The sequence below is a fragment of the Schistocerca gregaria genome, chromosome 4 (assembly GCF_023897955.1).
Source record: "Schistocerca gregaria isolate iqSchGreg1 chromosome 4, iqSchGreg1.2, whole genome shotgun sequence".
In the NCBI taxonomy this organism is placed as follows: Eukaryota; Metazoa; Arthropoda; class Insecta; order Orthoptera; family Acrididae; genus Schistocerca; species Schistocerca gregaria.
In genome coordinates this window covers 445,032,799-445,051,698 of record NC_064923.1, presented here as the reverse complement: position 1 = coordinate 445,051,698, position 18,900 = coordinate 445,032,799, and the positions used below count along the sequence as shown (strand labels likewise).

Genomic DNA, 18,900 nt, shown 5'->3' with positions numbered 1-18,900 from the left:
GTATTATGCGAGGAAAGTCCGTGCCATCAGTACCACCTCTGTTTCAGTGTTGTACTAACAGCTGGTCATTACACTTGCTAAGTATAGTAGTACCCTCAAAAAACTCATAAGAACTATATAAATAAGACAACATTGAGGTGCCAGATAAGTAATCTTTATCAATTTAGAAATTGCCTGGTAGTAATTTCATCTCTTCGTGGCACCAAAAGATGGCATCTGAGGAAACTCCTGACTGAAGAGAGTAAGATAACTTGCCTTTGTGAAAAAAAACAATTTATTTACAACAGCTCTGATTTCATATGAATATGGTATCTAGATCGTTGAGTGTGAGTGAAAGCACTGGACTGGAAAAAAAATTAAATTACTAAAAATGTTGCATGACATGATTAGGTAACTTATGTGTGAGGCAGTAATGATAGACACAGCTTTCTCTAAGTGCTAATTCAACATTGGAGACTACCTGCATAGAAGCTAGTGTCTTCTATTAAGTTCAGTAACATTATGCTGATTGGACAAATATTCTTGTTTAACCGCTCAAAATGGCCTTGGAATAACACTACCCACATCAATCAGAATGTTGTACGAGAACAGATGGCCGCAAGGAAGTTGGTAAGAGAACTTTTTTTCCTTTTTAATGAATCAGTCTGCATTGATGGCTACATAGACTGTAGTTTGTTCAAATGTAAAGGTATTTCTGTTTTCTCTCTTATCTTCCTTCTGAGTAACTCCTCCTTTTATTGGTCATCGAAGTCAGCTGGAACTAGAAACAAAAAACTTCAAAACTACTTCATTTGACTTGTCAAATATGTATCCTGGAACCGAACATAACCCCTTCCAGTTTCTTACCAATGATCCTTTCAGTGCACCCACTTTGTAAAACATTGCCACACAAGGTAAATGTCTGACTTTGAATATTTATACAATATTAGAACATTCCATCAATGACAAAATCTAAATATAGAGACTAAAAACTCAATATTTATTTATAAAAAAAATCTTTATTTAAATACACCATTAAGACACAATCAATCATATAAATTTAATTAAAGAAATGTGCCAGTGACATGACTAGAAATTACTGAGAATATAACAAATTTACAAATACTAAAAGCACCAAAAAAGAGACTGCAGTTGAAAAAAGCTTTTTAAAGCACAAAATCTCTTATAGTTATAATGAATGAGCCTTCAAAGGATATTACAATACAGATCAATTTCCTGTTATTTAAACATTGTTGTGAAGTTTCAAAATAATGAATTAAGAATGCTTCTGTTCATTCACATCTAAATAATAAATAACACAAATAATATAAAATCTAAACAGTAAAATCCAAAACAGAAGTTATAAATTACAAAACAGGAGACAAAAGTGATGTTCTTGAAATAGAAGGTCGAAGTGTGGAGATTTAAAAAAACAAGAAGTTTTGAGCTTTTGTATTATTGAAATACTCCTCCATGATGGAAAAAAGCAGAGGCATAACAGAAGACAATACAAGGTGATAAAGAAATGCATAAATCACACGAAAACTCAGTATCACTGGAAGGGTGTGCAAACTGCTCAAACCGCTGCCCTGCCCCCCCACCCCCAACCCCACACACACCTTGCAGACTTTAGTTCTTCAACTTTGTCCAATTAATCTCTAAAAATCAGATATTGGATTCTGAAAGCTCATGCACAGTGTTAAATTCTTAAACTTTCATTGAAATCCAAATGCCTACAGCCGATGACACACACACACACACACACACACACACACACACACACACACTCTCTCTCTCTCTCTCTCTCTCTCTCTCTCTCTCAGGAAGCAAAATGTCTTGACTTCCCCCACAGCCCTGAAAGCTGAGCTGAATTCTTTGGTCCCATATTTTGCATGTAGAAAAAGATATAAGACTTTTGTATTTGCAGTAATTTTATCACGAATTGCATTTGTATTTTATCTGAATATCATTGTAAATGTATGTCAGAATATTTTAAAAGTGTGCAGCTGGAAGACGCGACTTTCTGAATAGTTAGAAATGCCTGGTTGGAAAATATATCCTCCAACCCAAAAACACTGTAAAAATCATCATGCAAATGTGACAATATCATTGTGCTAAATGCATATTCAAAGTCTACAGTCTCATTTTTCACAAAATAAGAAGCCATCTGACATTTTTGCTGTTCTTAATATGTTCCACAAGAAATTCCTTCTACATAAGGAATAAGATCATATTTTGTGAAAGTAGCTTTTATGAATTTAAATTTTATCTTAGAAGTTGTCAGTGGACTGACAATATGATCAGCCACTAGTAAATATGCAAAAAATGTTATACCACCAGACATTAAATCTACAAAATCATAAACAATGTTTCTTTACATAAAACAGTATTAAAAATTTTGGGCTATATTAATACCAAAGTATAAGAAGTGGGTCTGAGCACCTCCGGCAAGGACATTTCCACCTACCATGGAATAACTTCTGGCAAAAGGATGAACATTATTAAAATACAATGGAATGCTGGTAAGTTCTCCAAATTCTGCAGCCACTGCACAAGTACTTGCCAAAAATATATTTAACATACAACACTTTCATTAATTTAAAACTTTCCAAGCAAAAGACGACACATGAGTCCAATGAGTAAACAAAGAATGTATTTGTTTCATTATAGTAAATCATATGAGGCACTCTATACGAGGCAAATTGTAATGTAAAAGTGCTTAAAAATTTAGAATTCTTTTCCACACATTATTTACACATATAAAATCTGCTTTTAAGTACTATACTAAAATAGAGGTATATTTTTTATTTGTTTCAAATTACAACTCAAGAGAATAATATGTTTGGTCTTTATACAAAATATAAAAATTCTGAAAAATAACATTTAATACAAAGAAACAGTCCATGATATATTTACACCAGTTCTAAAATTTCTGTAGCTCTATATTACCAGTTAACCATCATGTATAGTAAGATAACAGCAGGAAGCTGATACACACAGCATAGAGAACACTGCACAAGCTTTATACATTGGAATGACAGCAACACTAATTGGTGTTCACTATTAAAGAGGAAATATCTTTTTTGTATTTACTGATTTAATGCAACTAAACATTTAATTGTTACGCTGCTCCTCATACTTCATTACACATGATCATATACTCTTTGTTGTCTTATACAAGGTAAGACAACACAAAGTTTTAAAAAATGAATATGACAGTTGAGCGCTGCCATTTATGAATACTTGTACCCCAAAGTATCACATTGTGCCTGTATTTGGATTTTAACATACAGCCTTCATGTCTGAGGGAAGGCTCTGCTAATAGGGCTTATTATAAACTGATCCACATTGTCTCATGAACAGCATTTCTGAATGACAAAAGCTACACTATATACATGAAATCATTATTTGCAATATATTCAAATACTTCAAAAATATGACATCTATTACCTTGAAAGAAACATAAGCAGTATTATAGACAGTCTTATAATTTAAATACTCTGTATTTCATAGATACTTGGTATCAGTGTTAAATGCTATTTAAAAATCAATAAGTAACATCATAGTAATACAATAGAAAATACTGTTTCTTCTGCAACACTGGTTCCCAATTCATTACCTATTTACTTCTGCTATGAAACTTGTCCAACATATACAAGCTGTCATAATAGATTTCCATTCCTTCACAAAACTGACATTGACATTAAAAAGACAGAAATGAGAGGCATGTGAAACGTACATTAGCTAGTGGTTTAAACAAACATGGCACAACCATTAACTCTCAGGTACTAATTCCCACATGTAAGTTCCACATTTTCTTTACAACTCTGACAGTTCTCACAGGATAACCACAGCAATTATTTATAAGTTATGAACTTCCTAATTTTTATCGAGCTGGTATACACAATACAAAATTCTTTTTCTGTTAATCAGTTGTTTCTTTCTTTTATTGTATCCTGATTTTTTATCCATTTTCCAGCTGATGTTCATATTTCAGCTACCAGGTCAGTGGCACTGTTATACCTCCACTGAAGCCACTCTCCCAGAATAGCGTAAGACTTGCATGTCTTAGAAGAAACAATGGTAGTAATATTTCCATGCTTTTCTAATTACTGTTGTAAATCCTAACTGATTATGTTAAATGAAAGAATAATGGAGAAAAGAAGATACTAACTGACAGACAATTATAGGATAACATGTGAAACATGAAAGGTGCCTAACTGAAAAATCCATGAATATATGCAGAACAGAAAAGGATTGGAAGAACTCACAACTGAGCCCCTTATTAGTTCACATAGTGTGTTGTGCTTAAGAAATAAACCATAAAACTGTTTTCCTCCAGTGAAGTGTGTTTGTTCTTGCATTGAAACATTTAGAGCCCACTTAAAGGTATTCAGCAAGATGGTAGATGCCAAATACAAAGGAAACTTTGTGAGTAGCTCATCTTTGTTTGAATGATAACTTGCTTTATGAAGTACGACAGGCAGCAGAAACACACTCCTTCCTTGAAAGCACACACACAGCTGGCTGGCGGCAGAAAATGTACTGAGAGGGCATCACACAAAGGAAAAGTACTGCCACCTAAATTTATCCAGTGCAGGATTCAAAATAAATGGTGAGCAGCAGGATTACTAATAGTAAATATTTATATGAATCAGAGTTATGACAGAGAGAACAAAATACACAGAAGAGGATATGCAGACCCAGAATGTTGCGATACCACTATTTGCTATCACAAATACCTCAATAATTTTACATACCATTATTTTTTCCTAAAATGTAATTACATTTTACACAGAAAGGGAGATGGCAAAATAATTTCTTCAAGCAAGAATAATAGAGACTGAGGCTATGTATATAACTGTAAATACATTTCTCATTACAGATTCACACTGTGTGGTCACACGGTAAAAAATTGCATCAGGACATTTCAGCAAATATGAAGATGCCCCACTTTTAAAACACAGTGCATTGTATTAATCTGGCTCATTCTACACTTCTCATTAGCAATTAGCTGAAAGAACTTTAGAGATTCGCTGTCTATATCATATATCTTGTTCTCCAAACAAAGTCTACCAGACTCTACATTTACAGAAACAAAGAGGCAATTTGGAAAATACCACAGGATAACTGCACAAAATCTCAAGAGCCGTATCCCATGGACAGTACTGACAATGGAAAAACAACAATGATGACCACAAATGGAGAGAACTTGTCTGAAGAGAAAAAGTGCTCAATATGTAATATGTCTAATACAATTTTCACTTAAAGTCATGACAAAACTCACAACCCCACAGCTGCCACATCACAAACTGTTGGCTAAGCTTCCTTACTTGCACATCATCGTGCTGCATACAGGAAAAACACAAGTTTTGCTTCAGCATTTTTTGACATTTCAATATATTCATATAAAAACAAGTTTTACAAAACTTATATTTCATCACGAGATTCATTAAGGAAGAAACATTCATTACAACTGTAAATTGGTTTCGCTCATTTGTCAGTATTATTATACGTCTTTTACAAATAAGATAAGCAAACTCAGGAACCAATAATCATATCTGTAGAATACAAGATATATAGCCAGTTACAAAAATATCTCTCAAGGACTAACTAAAAAGAAAATTACACAGATTTTTTTGTACTATCTAATTTTCTTCCAAATATATTAAACAGTGATTCTTATGCATGTAATATTTTTATGAATTCATTTAGATAAAAAATTTCCACATTTTTGTTACAATGAATAAAAGAGGTATACACTTCCATTTTCAGGTAATCTAGCATCAAAAACAAATTGTTTGTTCATTATATCAGTTCATTTCAGTATCAAGCCACAATGAAAATAATGTGAAGACAACAAATTGTCCAAAAACTGACAAATTATCTACATAACAATGAAGTTAAAAGTGCACCTCTCCATCCTTGCCAAGCAAGTGATCACTAAATTGATACTGTACAAATATCACTTTGATTGGGATAAAAATTAGAAAAAAAACATACAAGCAAAGTGACTGCATTGATTACATTAAAAAGAATGCTCTATGTCCACAATGATTATAGTCACAGAAGCAGACTTGACTTTTCAAGTTTTGAAAGGCAACAATACCAGACGAAGTCCTTCTAAAAACAGTACCCAGATAATATGATTACAATTTATTCTAACAGCATAGGTGAAGGCAAAATTCCTTGTGGATATTCACCTATTAACATAGCTGCCATCCAACGCAGCTGCTCTTCACGGGATGAACCAGCAATTGTGTATCCAAAATACGGAGTTTCTTTTGACCTGGAACACAGATAAATAAGTGCTGCTTATGAATATTTAACTGTGCTCAGAGGTAGAGTGCACATATACGAGGGTTGTAACTTAAATAGTGGCAACTATTTATTCACAACCGATACAAAAGAGTTACAAGTTTGCACCTGTTACTATGCTTCAAAGTAGTCACCAGCGTTGTGTAGAACCCATTGCCACCAATGTGAAAGGCATAGTATACTGTTAGCAGAGCCTGTTTGTTGATGGTTCAATTGGAGCAGTCTACTGCCTGTCGAATCTCTGGAACATTTCTGAAGCAAATGCCATGAAGTGGATACTTCATCTTCAGAATCAAATCAAAGTCACAAGGACTTAAGTCCAGGGAGTATGGTGGATGGTACAGTACTTCCCAGCCCCATCGACCAAACAGAGCAGCCACAGCTTGTGCTGTTCACATTGTCATGCAAAATGGTGGTTGGGTTGCACAGAAAGTGTCACCGCTTCTTTCACAAAGCTGATCGTAGGTGATGCTCCAAAAACGAACAGCAATACTGAGCATTGATGGTCTGCCATGGAGGAATGCATTAGGATAACACCATCACAGTCGTACACGAGAATCACCATAACTTTAGAATGCTCCATTCACACCATCAACAGAACAGGCTCTGCTAATGGTATACTACGCCTTCCACATTGCTGCCAACCAGTTCTACGCAACACTGGTGACTACTTTGAAGGACAGTAACAGGTGCAAACATTTAACTCTTTTGTATCGGTTGTGAATAAATAGTTGCCACTATTTTAAGTTCCAACACTCGTATATCAGTGGAATGTATTGGTTGCACTCCTAATGCAAGAGTATTGCTTACATTACACTTTTCTCCTTTTAAATCAAGATGGAAATTTAATACTGCATTCTGATGCTGCTATCATACATACTTCCTGTTCTTCTTAGTAACATTACATGTTATAAGTTGAAGTTTTTTTCCCCCCCAAGCCTGGTCTCCCTCATTAGTTCAGTGCGTCTGTAGATACAGATTGTAGAAAATTTGTTAGGCCTGATGTACAATTTTTTACACTCATCAAATAACTTGTTAATTTCCCAGATTTTTCCAAATCATTTCAGAGTGTGTAAAGATTAAATTGCTTCTCCGCTGGTACTTGTATTTGACTGTCAAAAACACCCATCCAACAATGCATATTCAAAAAAACATGCTGTTTTGTGAATTTTCATTTTCTCATGATGTATTACTTGCTCCATAAAATTGCAGGAACTTTATGGATGTATTCCCACTAGCCTATACATTGATAGTAATTCTATTTGGGGGAAAAAAAAAAAAAAAAAAAACTTTGCTACACAGAAATGGAATTCATGTGACATAGGTCAGCTATTTTTGATCTGAAGTAGTTCGTCAGGCTTCCTCCATTTGATGTTCCTGTGGAATCAGATGGTAGAGAAGAGTTTTAACAACCACAAAGACTGGGTGGTGACAATGTACACACACATTTCTAACATCACAAGCTAGTGGTACAGTTCTTATCTCTTGTTTCTTTTCTTCATTTCACATAGACTTTCTGCAACCACACTTAACATATGTGGGCCAGATCTGAAAACTTTGCAAGAAGATGGAGAGGAAAAATATTACTTCTGTAAACAAGGTGCTGAGAACAAGATTTGGACCAGTGTCAAAAAGAGACAAAACACGAACTAAATGCACTATGCAATGAGCCAGATGTACCAAGGAGCAGGAGAATTCAATGGCTGACAAAGAAAGAAGGTGTAGTAAAAATAGTATTAGAAAGAAAGCAACAAGGAAACAGCCCCTCAGCAGACCAAAGCTGTAGTGGCAGGATGGAACGAGGAAAGATTTCGATACCTTGGGAGTTCACAAGAACATGGGCAGAGAGAGGAAGCTATTGTAACAGTGAGGGATGAACTAACTTCACTTTGTATCACAATGTATGTAAGGTGAGGTAATGTTACATAATAATGTCATTTAGTCATGGAAATTTCTGAAATATTAATTTTATTTTTGTGGACCCTCAGCTTATATATTTGCCTTTACCTGTGTGGTTAGTTTGTCACATTTTGTACTACTTTGATGCATTTGCCCATATGTAAAACAAAAGAAAAACTTTTTCGTCTCACAGTTTAGAATAAAGCATTCTTAACATGTATTTGAAATGAAATGAATGTAACAACAGAAATGAAATCAATGACATGAAATGATGTCAGTGCAACCACTCAAATATGCTAAACCTGCAATGTAATGAATATATAGTTACAACTGAAAAGTTGTGCCAGACTGGGACTCCAAGTGAGAGGGTACAGAATCAGCTAAATTACATTTGGAAATTTTCTTACAAGCATTAGAGGTGCAAAAATTCATTTATCCTCATCACCTACAAATGAGCAAGGGTGTGTAAGTGTGTGTGTGTGTGTGTGTGTGTGTGTGTGTGTGTGTGTGTGTGTGTGTGTGTGTGTATGAGAGAGAGAGAGAGAGAGAGAGAGAGAGAGAGAGAGAGAGTAGCGCTTATTTTATTATAGTTGAGCTGCTCGGGGGAACACAATGGTAAGCGTCATCGGCGTGTATTTTGTGGTAGATGGCTAATGACACCACCTGTGGGATGCACAATGCAGTAAACTTACTAGCAATTCCAAATTCACTCAACAGATGTCAGGGCGGAGCTTAGTAATGGTAAGCGCCACTGTCCATCTGTTGCAGAAACATAATGGTAAGTGATAGAGAGAATGGCGGCAAGTAAAAACATCTCCGAGATTGTGGCAACAGTGAACATGGCAGAAGACGAGGAATATACTTCCAAAGATACTAATATCTTTGAGAGGGATCCAGAATACATTCCTAACGATTCAGATGATTCAGAGGTATGTTATTTTATAAATATACTGTCTTTAGTACGTTTCACGAACATAATGGTAAGTGTATGTACATACCATTATGTTCCTGAAGTACGTTCATTTTGAGGTTATTTTAGAATGGCTACATTTTTTTGGCTAAGTGGTGTGTGATTGCACATTTCTCATTTATATTGTTACATGTCATAATAATAATGTTAACGGTAGTAGCAGTTTTTGTTGTTATACAGGTTAATAGCGAATCAGATCATATTGCCCAAAACAACTAACAGTGTATCGCTCCTGCAGAAACCATTCAGGAAGGGGCCCTCGAGCAGACAAAGAGGTCATCTCGGAAAAGGCTAAGAGTCGATTCTCAACGCAAAATTAAACAGAAGAGGTGTAATTTGGGCGAAGAGTATGTTTCTCGTACAGGAGCAACTCTTAAGTAAAACAACTGTGGGACCTAATTGCCAGTGCCCTCGTAAATTGATTTGAATGTGATGAAACTATTCAAATCATTTTGGGAAGTAAGTGATTTTAACATTCAAAATGCATACTTATTTGGTGCAATTAAATCTAAAACTGTTGCACGTCGCCAAAAAGCAGCTGGAGAAAATTCCCGGAGAAACTGTACTATTTCCTATTTCGTAAAAGTTAATGACAGTGATATAAAAGTATGCAGGAAAGCTTTTCTTGCCATTCATGGTCTACATAACAATCGCGGTCATGTCAAAAATATACAGAAGAAAATCGCATCCGGATCGACCACGCCACCCCAGGACAGACGGGGCAAGCATACCGTATGTCCGCATGCTTACTCTGAAACTAGTGTTAACCATGTCAGGGAACACATTGACAAAATACCGAAACACGAGAGTCATTACAGACGCTCAAACAGTCATACCAGATTGTACCTGGGCACAGATGCAACAATCGCCTCCTGTTATGAACATTATAAGAATGTTTTCTGCAAGGAGATGTCCTATGAGCCTGTACCTGCAGACAAGTACAGGCGAATTTTCACTGAAGAGTATAACATATGAACAACTGAAAGTAAGTCTGGAGCTTCAGTTGGAATTACACCAATGTCGGGCAGAAGCAGGGCAAGCTAACATTGCCATCCAGACAAAACGAGCAGAAGCAGACAGTAATCTACTTGCAGCAGACTCTCCTAGTTTCTAAGTTAAGTTGTGGTCCAGCTTTTTACAAAAGGAAAATTTGGTTGTATAATCTCAATGTTAATGATTGTGTCAAGAAGAAAGGGCACTGCTTTTTGTGGAATGAGGAAATTTACTTTGAGGAAAATGACATAAAAGGAGAGAGACTCATTGCGATATCTGATAACTGCTGTGGCCAAAATAAGAACTGGAACGTGGTACTGTTTTGGAAATATCTAACTGGTAGATTTCGTGTGATTGCACACCACTTTCCTGTGAGCGGGCACACAATGTTGCCGTCTGATAGAGATTTTGCGACAATTGAAAATTATGTTCACTGACAAGTACAAGATGTGTACAGTCCACATCAGTGGTGCGAGATCATCAAGAAGTCTTCTAGGAAGAATCCATTGCTTGTATATAATATGAAAAGAGAGGATTTCTATCAAATAAGACACACTATAGAAGCGTTTGTCTTCAGAAAGAAGACAGTTGATGGCCGAGATGTCAACCTAAGGAAAGTTTGTAGGTGGAAGGTGACCTCAGTACCATCCGGGACTGCAGCAACTGTATTACATTCTCCGCCAGGGTTTCGATTACCTCTCGTCATGCTCTGAAATGAGAAATTTCCTGCCCAGTATCCTTCCCACCCTTCCTACCATGGTATTCTGCTGTCCAATGAACCTACACAATATACTCGCCCATCCTTACACAACCCCTGCTCCCAATCCCTTACCTCATGGATCATACCCCTGTAATAGACCTAGATGGAAGACCTGTCCCACACATTCTCCTGCCACCACCTACTCCAGTCCGGTCACTAACATCACCTATCCCATCAAAGGCAGGGCTACCTGTGAAACCAGCCATGTGATTTAAAAGCTAAGCTGTAACCACTGTGCTGCATTCTATGTAGCCATGACGAATGGCCACTGGCAAACTGTGGCCATAAAACAAGTGGACCACCCTGTTGCTGAACATGCTGCCAAACATGATGTCCCTCATCTCAATGACTGCTTCACAGCCTGTGCCATATGCATCCTTCCCACCAACACCAGCTTTTCTGAATCGCGCAGGCGGGAACTTCCCCTGCTCAGCATCTCCTATGTTCCGTAACCCTCCTGGCTTCAACCTTCGTTAGTCACTGTCCTCACCCATCCAGCCCCCTCCCTATTCCCCGTCCAGCACTACACAGCCATCATTTTACCACCACAGACAGTCTTTTAATTTCTTTTTATTTCTCTCCTTTCCGCTACTTACCCCCTCCCCCCTTCGCACCTTTTCTCGTGCCCTCCATTTAAACTGCAACACCTCACTGTCCGCTACTCCCACCATACTATCCCTCCACCTCCCCACCCCAGCCTCCTCCTTACCCCCACCCAGTCGCCACTCCCATCATGCACTGGTGCTGCTGCTGCAGTGTTGTTTCAGTTCTCTGAGACTGCAGACGTGTGTGCAAGTTGCATTTGCGTGTGTGTGTGTGTGTGTGTGTGTGTGTGTACTGCTGAGAAAGGCATTAATGGCCGAAAGCTATAAATGTGTGAATCTTTTTGTTGTGCCTATCGCGACTCAGCATCTCCGCTATATGGTGAGTAGCAACTTTCCTTCTCTAATAGTTAAAATAAATTAGAAAATCAATTACATACATACAACTAAGCACATAATTAGATCTGGTGTTATATTCTTTAAAACTGAGGGCCAATCTTTTTCTTTTATGAAAATGCAGATTATATTCACATATGCTGATGGTAAATAGTTAAAAGCAACAAAACGAATTTAAGGAGCCAGATGCTAAAATAAGAGAATTAAAATTATCACAACTTGCTTCATCAAATGTTCTGTGGACGTTTGTTCCTGCCTACAAATCCATATGGGAATAATCCATTTAAATGCATTTTAAATATATTGCTGGAATTCTACTTTGTTTTAGTTTGCATCTGTTTTTTTGTACTTTCTCAGATTTAATGAAGAACTTCATGTTATCACTTTTTGACAGAATGGGTATTTAACTTCACTACATCTTGTCATGGAATGAGGGTGCTTTTCTGCTTTGAATGGTGTTGCTTCTTGCCACTGAGAATGCTTTGTAGTGTTAGTGACAGAGTGTGTAGTTATTGTACCCAGGTAATATTATGCAAGAAAAATATTCTGTACCGAGGTGTATATTTGTACATGAGATTGTGTGGTTTAGAGTGAATGTACTTCCACTTTACTCAGTGCTACAGCATTTGTTGAACTTAAGTTATTCACTCGTAGATCCAGTGAGAAAAGCATGAGAGCGTGTATTATTTTCTCTGAAATTTTCATTGGTGTGTGTGGACAACTGTATTGCATTGATTTATGCTAAAATGTATTGTTTGGAGTAGATGTTAATAATGAGATAACAAACAATATACTTACAACACATTTAAATTGAGCAGTTCACACACAAATTCGTAGGCAGGGACAAATGCCACAGAACTTTATGCAATGAAACCAGCTTGTTTTATACGATACAAAAACAGATATGGAATCAATTACTCCAAACCATATTACAGATAAATGCAAAAATAAAGCAGAGTATGAATAACATATGGACAATACAATTCGAAAAGTGCAATATATGCAAAAAGTTGTAATCAGGAACACAACGCAATGAAACCAGCACCTGTGACATCTCGTATCATGATTTTTAAGTTTTGACATGTGCTAAGGCGCAACTATTTCCCCTTGATACTGGCCAACTATTTCCACTTGATACTGGCCACACAGTAGCCATTGCAATATTTTGTTTTGGTGCCAAAAGGCAACCATGATGTCATTTACAAAATTTTACTTGACTGTGAACCCCAACTATGAGAAATTAATCTTAGTTTTTGATTAAGATTTGTCAAATCTCAGGGAGTGCCTGGATGCCAACAACCAGCTATTAACTGCTGAACTAAAAGATGTTCAAGTGCCAAAATTTAAACAAAAGAGAATACTGAAGATTAAGACTTGGCTGTTGAAGGAAATATAAAAAAAAGAACTAAGAAGCATGCAATGGCCAGATTACCCAAAAATAAGAAAAGAGAGGAAGAAGAAGAATGGCCTTTATTCAAAGAAATCCTTGTTAAAGAAGCCACAGACATCTGCAAGAGAGAAAGAGAGAGAGAGAGAGAGAGAGAGAGAGAGAGAGAGAAGGAAACACCTTGGTGGAATGATCAGGTGAAGACAGCAGTGAAAGATAACAGCATTAGTGAAAAGAAAATTAAACCATGAAAAACAGCCAGCCACGGTGGCTGAGCAGTTCTAGGCACTTCAGTCTGGAACCATGCGATTGCTACGGTTGCAGGTTCGAATCCCAACTTGGGCATGGATGTGTGTGATGTCCTTAGGTTGGTTAGGTTTAAGTAGCCATTTGTACCATGAAAAACAGAAAACTGATGATAGACAAAATGAGTTAGCAACTGAACATCTAGCACAAGAATATCAGAGAAAGAAACCAGCTGTAAAAAGACTGATACAAAAAGAAAAGGAAAAGCGCTGGAAGGACTTTAGTACAAGGGTAGAGGAAGACTGTCAGGGAAGTAGGAAATTACTATACGAAATGCTAAAGAGTAAATGAAATGAATATGTAATTATCTTTGCACTGGAAACATATGAGGTAGGGATCAGGAATGGCATGAAAAAGTACTTCAACATGTTAAATGGAGATGGGGACAACACAACCATCAATGACTGTAGAATAATGAAGACCAAACCAACAGATACATGGTGTGAGGTAGAAACAGCATTAAAGAGCATGCGGAATGGAAAGTCAACAGGCTTGGATGATCTCAGCTCACAAGGGGAAGGCCAACCAACTCAGATCAAATTTGGCAGGTCACTTGCGTCCAGCCTAAAATGAAGGACTAATATATTTTGGCTCAACACCCTCCCCCCCCCTTTTTTTTGGGGAAAATCACCCCTAAAGGTAATGATGAGCAATTGACTCAAAATTGGCGGGATCAATAGGTAATTGTAAATAGAGCATTTTTCATCAGCAGGTATGGGGTCTGCAAATGCATACTTTCCCAGAAATTGAGGAAAGAATCTTTTACAACTGCCCCTTATGACCCAGTTGGTAAATGCTTTTAGGCAAGAGCACCAAAAGCGCAATGGTCAAAGTAACTGGCTGGGAAGTGGAGAACTGGAGGTCGAATCTCGAGGAAACTACAGTTTTCATTTTCTTAAATTGAAGTTTTTCATATCAGAATTCGTATAGATAGGAAGGTTAATAAGGTATGCAACTCACTACAAAATAATAATAGTAGTAAGGTAGGCAAGTCAATTTCCCAAATTATGTGAATTAGTATAGAATTAAACTTTTCAGCGTTGTCACATGAAAACAACTCCGAGTAAGAGGGCTGCGAATTCCTCAAGAGGGACCACAGACAACCAATACGCAACAATTGCCTACAGTGATTAGGTTAGGTTAGGTTAGGTTAGGTTAGGTTAGGTTCGCAACAATTGCCTACAGTGACGCATTTGGGGAGAGTTATGTTGTCCTATTGCCTCTTCTTCATACCATAATTGTGAAACTCGGACAGTGAAGATATCCAGCATGAACCTTATAAAAGTCAGTAGGAAAGAGTTGTTTTCCGTCATTAGGCTGCCGGGAACCTCGATGGTACATGTAATGATATTTCATCTTTAATCCGCCGAATAAAGTATGTTTTGTGAAAGTATACAGTGATCTTCCGTAAGTAACATATGACTTGTACTGTATGTAATTCATAGTAATTACCTTTTCTGCCATAGCAACCAGTTATTATTTGTTGTGTCATATCTTTTAGTTGCACAATCAGAATAATGGAGGATGTACACCCTTCGACCAACACTGAAATATGTAGTTGGGAGCCTGTCATATACAACGACAACCAGGAAGTTACTGATGCTGTATTTTGGTTTATAAAAGTGTTGCAAGACATATGTATTATCAATGTGCTACCAGAAACAGGGAGTTCTGTTTCTCGGCATTACAGATTGATAAGAGCGGCTGTCATCGAGCGATTTTTGGAGCTTCACCTGGTGCTAAACCCAACAAGCCATGTTCGTAGATGTTGACCTTGACCTGAGAGATGGCTACATCAGTACCTCCGTCCATATCAAACCTACTAACCACTAGCAATACTTCCACTTCGACAGCTGCCACCCATTCCATACCAAGAAGTGCCTTCTGTACAGCCTGGCCACCCGTGGTCATCGAATCTGCAGTGACGAGCAGTCCCTCCCATAATATACTGAGGGTCTCACAGAAGCCTTCACTGACCATAATTATCCTCCCGTGCTTGTACAAAAACAAATCTCCTGTGCCTTATCTTTCCAGTCTCCCACCACCTCCCAAAGTCCCACAGTCCGGCCACAGAGGAGCATTCCCCTTGTAGCTCAGTACCATCTGGGACTGGAGCGACTGAATTACATTATCAGCTGACAGAGTCCTTTTGCCACGTTCACTCTTCTATCCAACTGTGATCCACCCCCATTGCCTCCAAACCACCCCCTATTAACTTTCCAGAATTTCTCAACCTCGAACCTTGCCTCACCATCATTCCCCAAATCCCTCAACATGCAAACTAACCTTACATCCACAGAAAGAACCACAGTCCACCATCTTAAAACTGATCCTGGCCTTACAATCCTACCTGCAAACAAAGGATCCACCACCGTTGTTTTGAGCCGCAAGGATTATGTGGCAGAACGACTCTGTCAGCTGTCAGATACTTCCACCTACAAACCATACTACAGTGAATCCCATTCCAGTAATCCAGAAGGATCTCCAGTCACTACTCAAATCCTTAGGCCCATCCCAGAACCTCTCCCCAGAGTCCATCTCTCTACTTACACGTACCACTCCTTGCACTCCCACCTTCTACATGCTTCCTAAAGTCCATAAACCTAACTACCCCCAGGACGCCACATTGTAGCCGGTTACTGTGCCCCCACTAAGAGAATCTCTGCTCTTGTAGACCAACACCTTCAACGTAGTATCCGGAACATATCCTCCTATATAAGGGATACCAACAATTTCCTCGACTGGCTCTTCACAGTTCCTGTCCCTTTACCACACGGTGCCCTGCTCATCACTATTGATACCACCTCCCTGTACACTAACATTCCTAATGCCCATGACCTTACTGCTATTGAACACTACCATTCCAGACACCCTATGGATTCCAAACCAACAACCTCCTTCCTAGTCTCCATGACCAATTATATCCTCATCCACAATTACTTATCCTTTGAAGGCATTACCTACAAACAAATCCACAGTACAGCTATGGGCACCCGCATGGTACCATCCTATGCTAACCTATTCATGGGCCGTCTAGAGGAATCCTTCCTAAACACCCAGAATCCTAAACCCCTCACCTGGTTCAGATTCATTGATGACATCTTTGCTATCTGGATTCCTGCAGAACCTCAACAACTAATGCCCCATTTGCTTAACCTGGTGCTAAACCCTGCAAGTGGGCAGTGAGGGTAAGAAGAGGAATCAGGTGAGGAGAGAGAAGGAATGGGAGGGTTGGTGAAGATACTAGTACTGCCTGTAGGACTGTGATGTGCAGTGACGTTGGGGAAGGGAGGGGGGTACAGGACAGGACACAGCTGCTCGGTGTAGCACTGTGCTTGAGGAGGCAGGGATGGAACAGGACTGAAACAGAGAAGTGGAAAGGATTATGTAGCTGCAATGGTGAGATATAAGGTGTGTGTATTACTGGTGTGGGAGCAGGGAGTGCGATAGGCAGGTGGAGGACAGGGACAAGTTTATGTTGAGGCCAAGGGGGGTAAAGGGAATGAAGGACTGGTTGTAGGGAGAATTTCCAACCTACACAAATCAGCAAAAGCTGGTGTTGATGGGAAGAATCCAGATTGAACAGACTGTGAAGTAATCATTAAAGTGAAGCACATCATGTGGGGTGACACATTCAGAAACTATGAGGTTCAACTGTCTCTTGGCCACAGTTTGGCAGTGGCCATTCATAAAGATGGCTTGTTAGTTGTTCTGCCAAAAATATAATAAGGCACAATAGTTGCACCTAAGTTGGTAGATCACATATTAACTTTCACAGGTGGCCCTGCCTTTGATAAGGTAAGAGAAGCTTGTGACGGGACTGGAATAGAAGGTATTGGGATGATGTGTGGGACAGGTCTTTTCTCTATTGCCAGAATAAGAGCCTTGAGGCAAGGGGTTGGGAGAAGGGGTGGAGTATGGACAGGCAATGATATTGCTCCCCAACCCTTGCCTTATTGCTTTTTAATGTACTGTATATATTCTTACTACTGATCTCTCTATATAGCAAAAGTTGCTTTAATTCTAGGTACTAGCTATGGAATTCCCTTATATCTGCTCAAGCTTACTTTCATCAAAATCAAGAAACTCTATTACAAAAAGGAAAGCAAAGATTTGTGTGTAACTACAATTCAGTTTTGCTTTTATGCTGTGCTATTTTATAGAGCGTGGCTTTGCTGACTCTGGGAACTTTCCATTAATGATTGTTATTTGAACTGAATTGAGATCAGACTTACCGATTTCTTTTGCCATTTTTCTCCACAAAAGTTATTGCCCACCTGTAACACAAATTATGTTTAATCATCACCCCTGTCAAGTTAGATCAAGCATGTATCAAACAAGTGTAAAATTAATCATCGCTAATAATCTTAAGCAACTTAATATATTCTTATTCAAGAACACAAATCATGTATAGTATGCAATGGCAACGCAAAAATAAATGCCTTGTGGATTAAACAGCAGTACACTGCTTTAACAAGAGAATGTTATGTTTAGTGAATAACACAGCTTTGAAGAAGTATCAGAATTCAATGAAAGAAGCAAATATATTAGTTTTTAATACACTCATGTTCAGAAAAAAAAACATAACACCTTGTAATGACTAGAGATAGGGTGATCATATTCACACAACATGTATATTAGGATGTTCTGCAGAAATAATTAGCATTTCAGCCACCTTGCCTAGTAGACACAAGGTCCGCCATAGGCCCAGATAACTTGTTCCATGCGTGATGGCATTGACGCATATAAGGCGTAAATAGTGTCCCGTGGTATAGCCATCCACGCTGCATTCACCTGGTTCCAAAGTTCATCCCGTCATTACTATATCCTAAACATCTTCGATTGTCCACGAATCTGGTGATCTGGCAAGCCAGGGCAAAAGGCTGGCATCTTGTGACACCAAGAAGGCACGCCTTCATGCAGCAATATTTGGCTGTGCAATGTTTTGCTGAAAAGTGGCGTCTGGTGTGTTGTGCAGAAAGGGTATGGCTACAGGTCACAAGATGTCATTCATGTAGGTCCCACTGGTCACAGTGCCCTGACAAACCAACTGTGATTTGTAGTTGTTCCCAAGAGCACTCCATACCATAAAGCCTTGAGTTGGCAGTGTATGTCCTGAGTGAATGCAGTCCCTGTGATGCCGTCCCCCCCCCCCCCCCCCCCCATCTATAGCAGCAAAATGTGGCCATCATTTTCAAACAAACAGAACCTCTATTGATACATAAACAATATCTAATGCCACTCCTGTCCAGTGATGTCATTCCATACACCACTGACATCCAGTATGTTTCTGCACATTCGTCAAAGGTAGATGGAGAATTGGACGAGGCACACGCAACCCACGCTATAA

At 38.4% G+C, this 18,900-nt stretch overlaps 1 protein-coding gene across 1 annotated transcript in view; it reads right to left on the bottom strand.

Annotated features, from left to right (window-relative positions):
* Positions 1-988: 988 nt before the first annotated feature.
* Positions 989-18,900, bottom strand: part of LOC126267591 (arf-GAP with Rho-GAP domain, ANK repeat and PH domain-containing protein 2) — a 152,988-nt gene continuing 135,076 nt past the window's right edge. Inside the window, exons 11-12 of the mRNA XM_049972892.1 lie at positions 17,786-17,827; positions 989-6,268 (exon numbers count right to left, since the gene is read on the bottom strand). Of these exons, the coding sequence (XP_049828849.1) occupies positions 6,136-6,268; positions 17,786-17,827 (175 nt within the window). The 3' untranslated portion in view covers positions 989-6,135. The remainder of the gene's footprint in view (positions 6,269-17,785; positions 17,828-18,900) is intronic.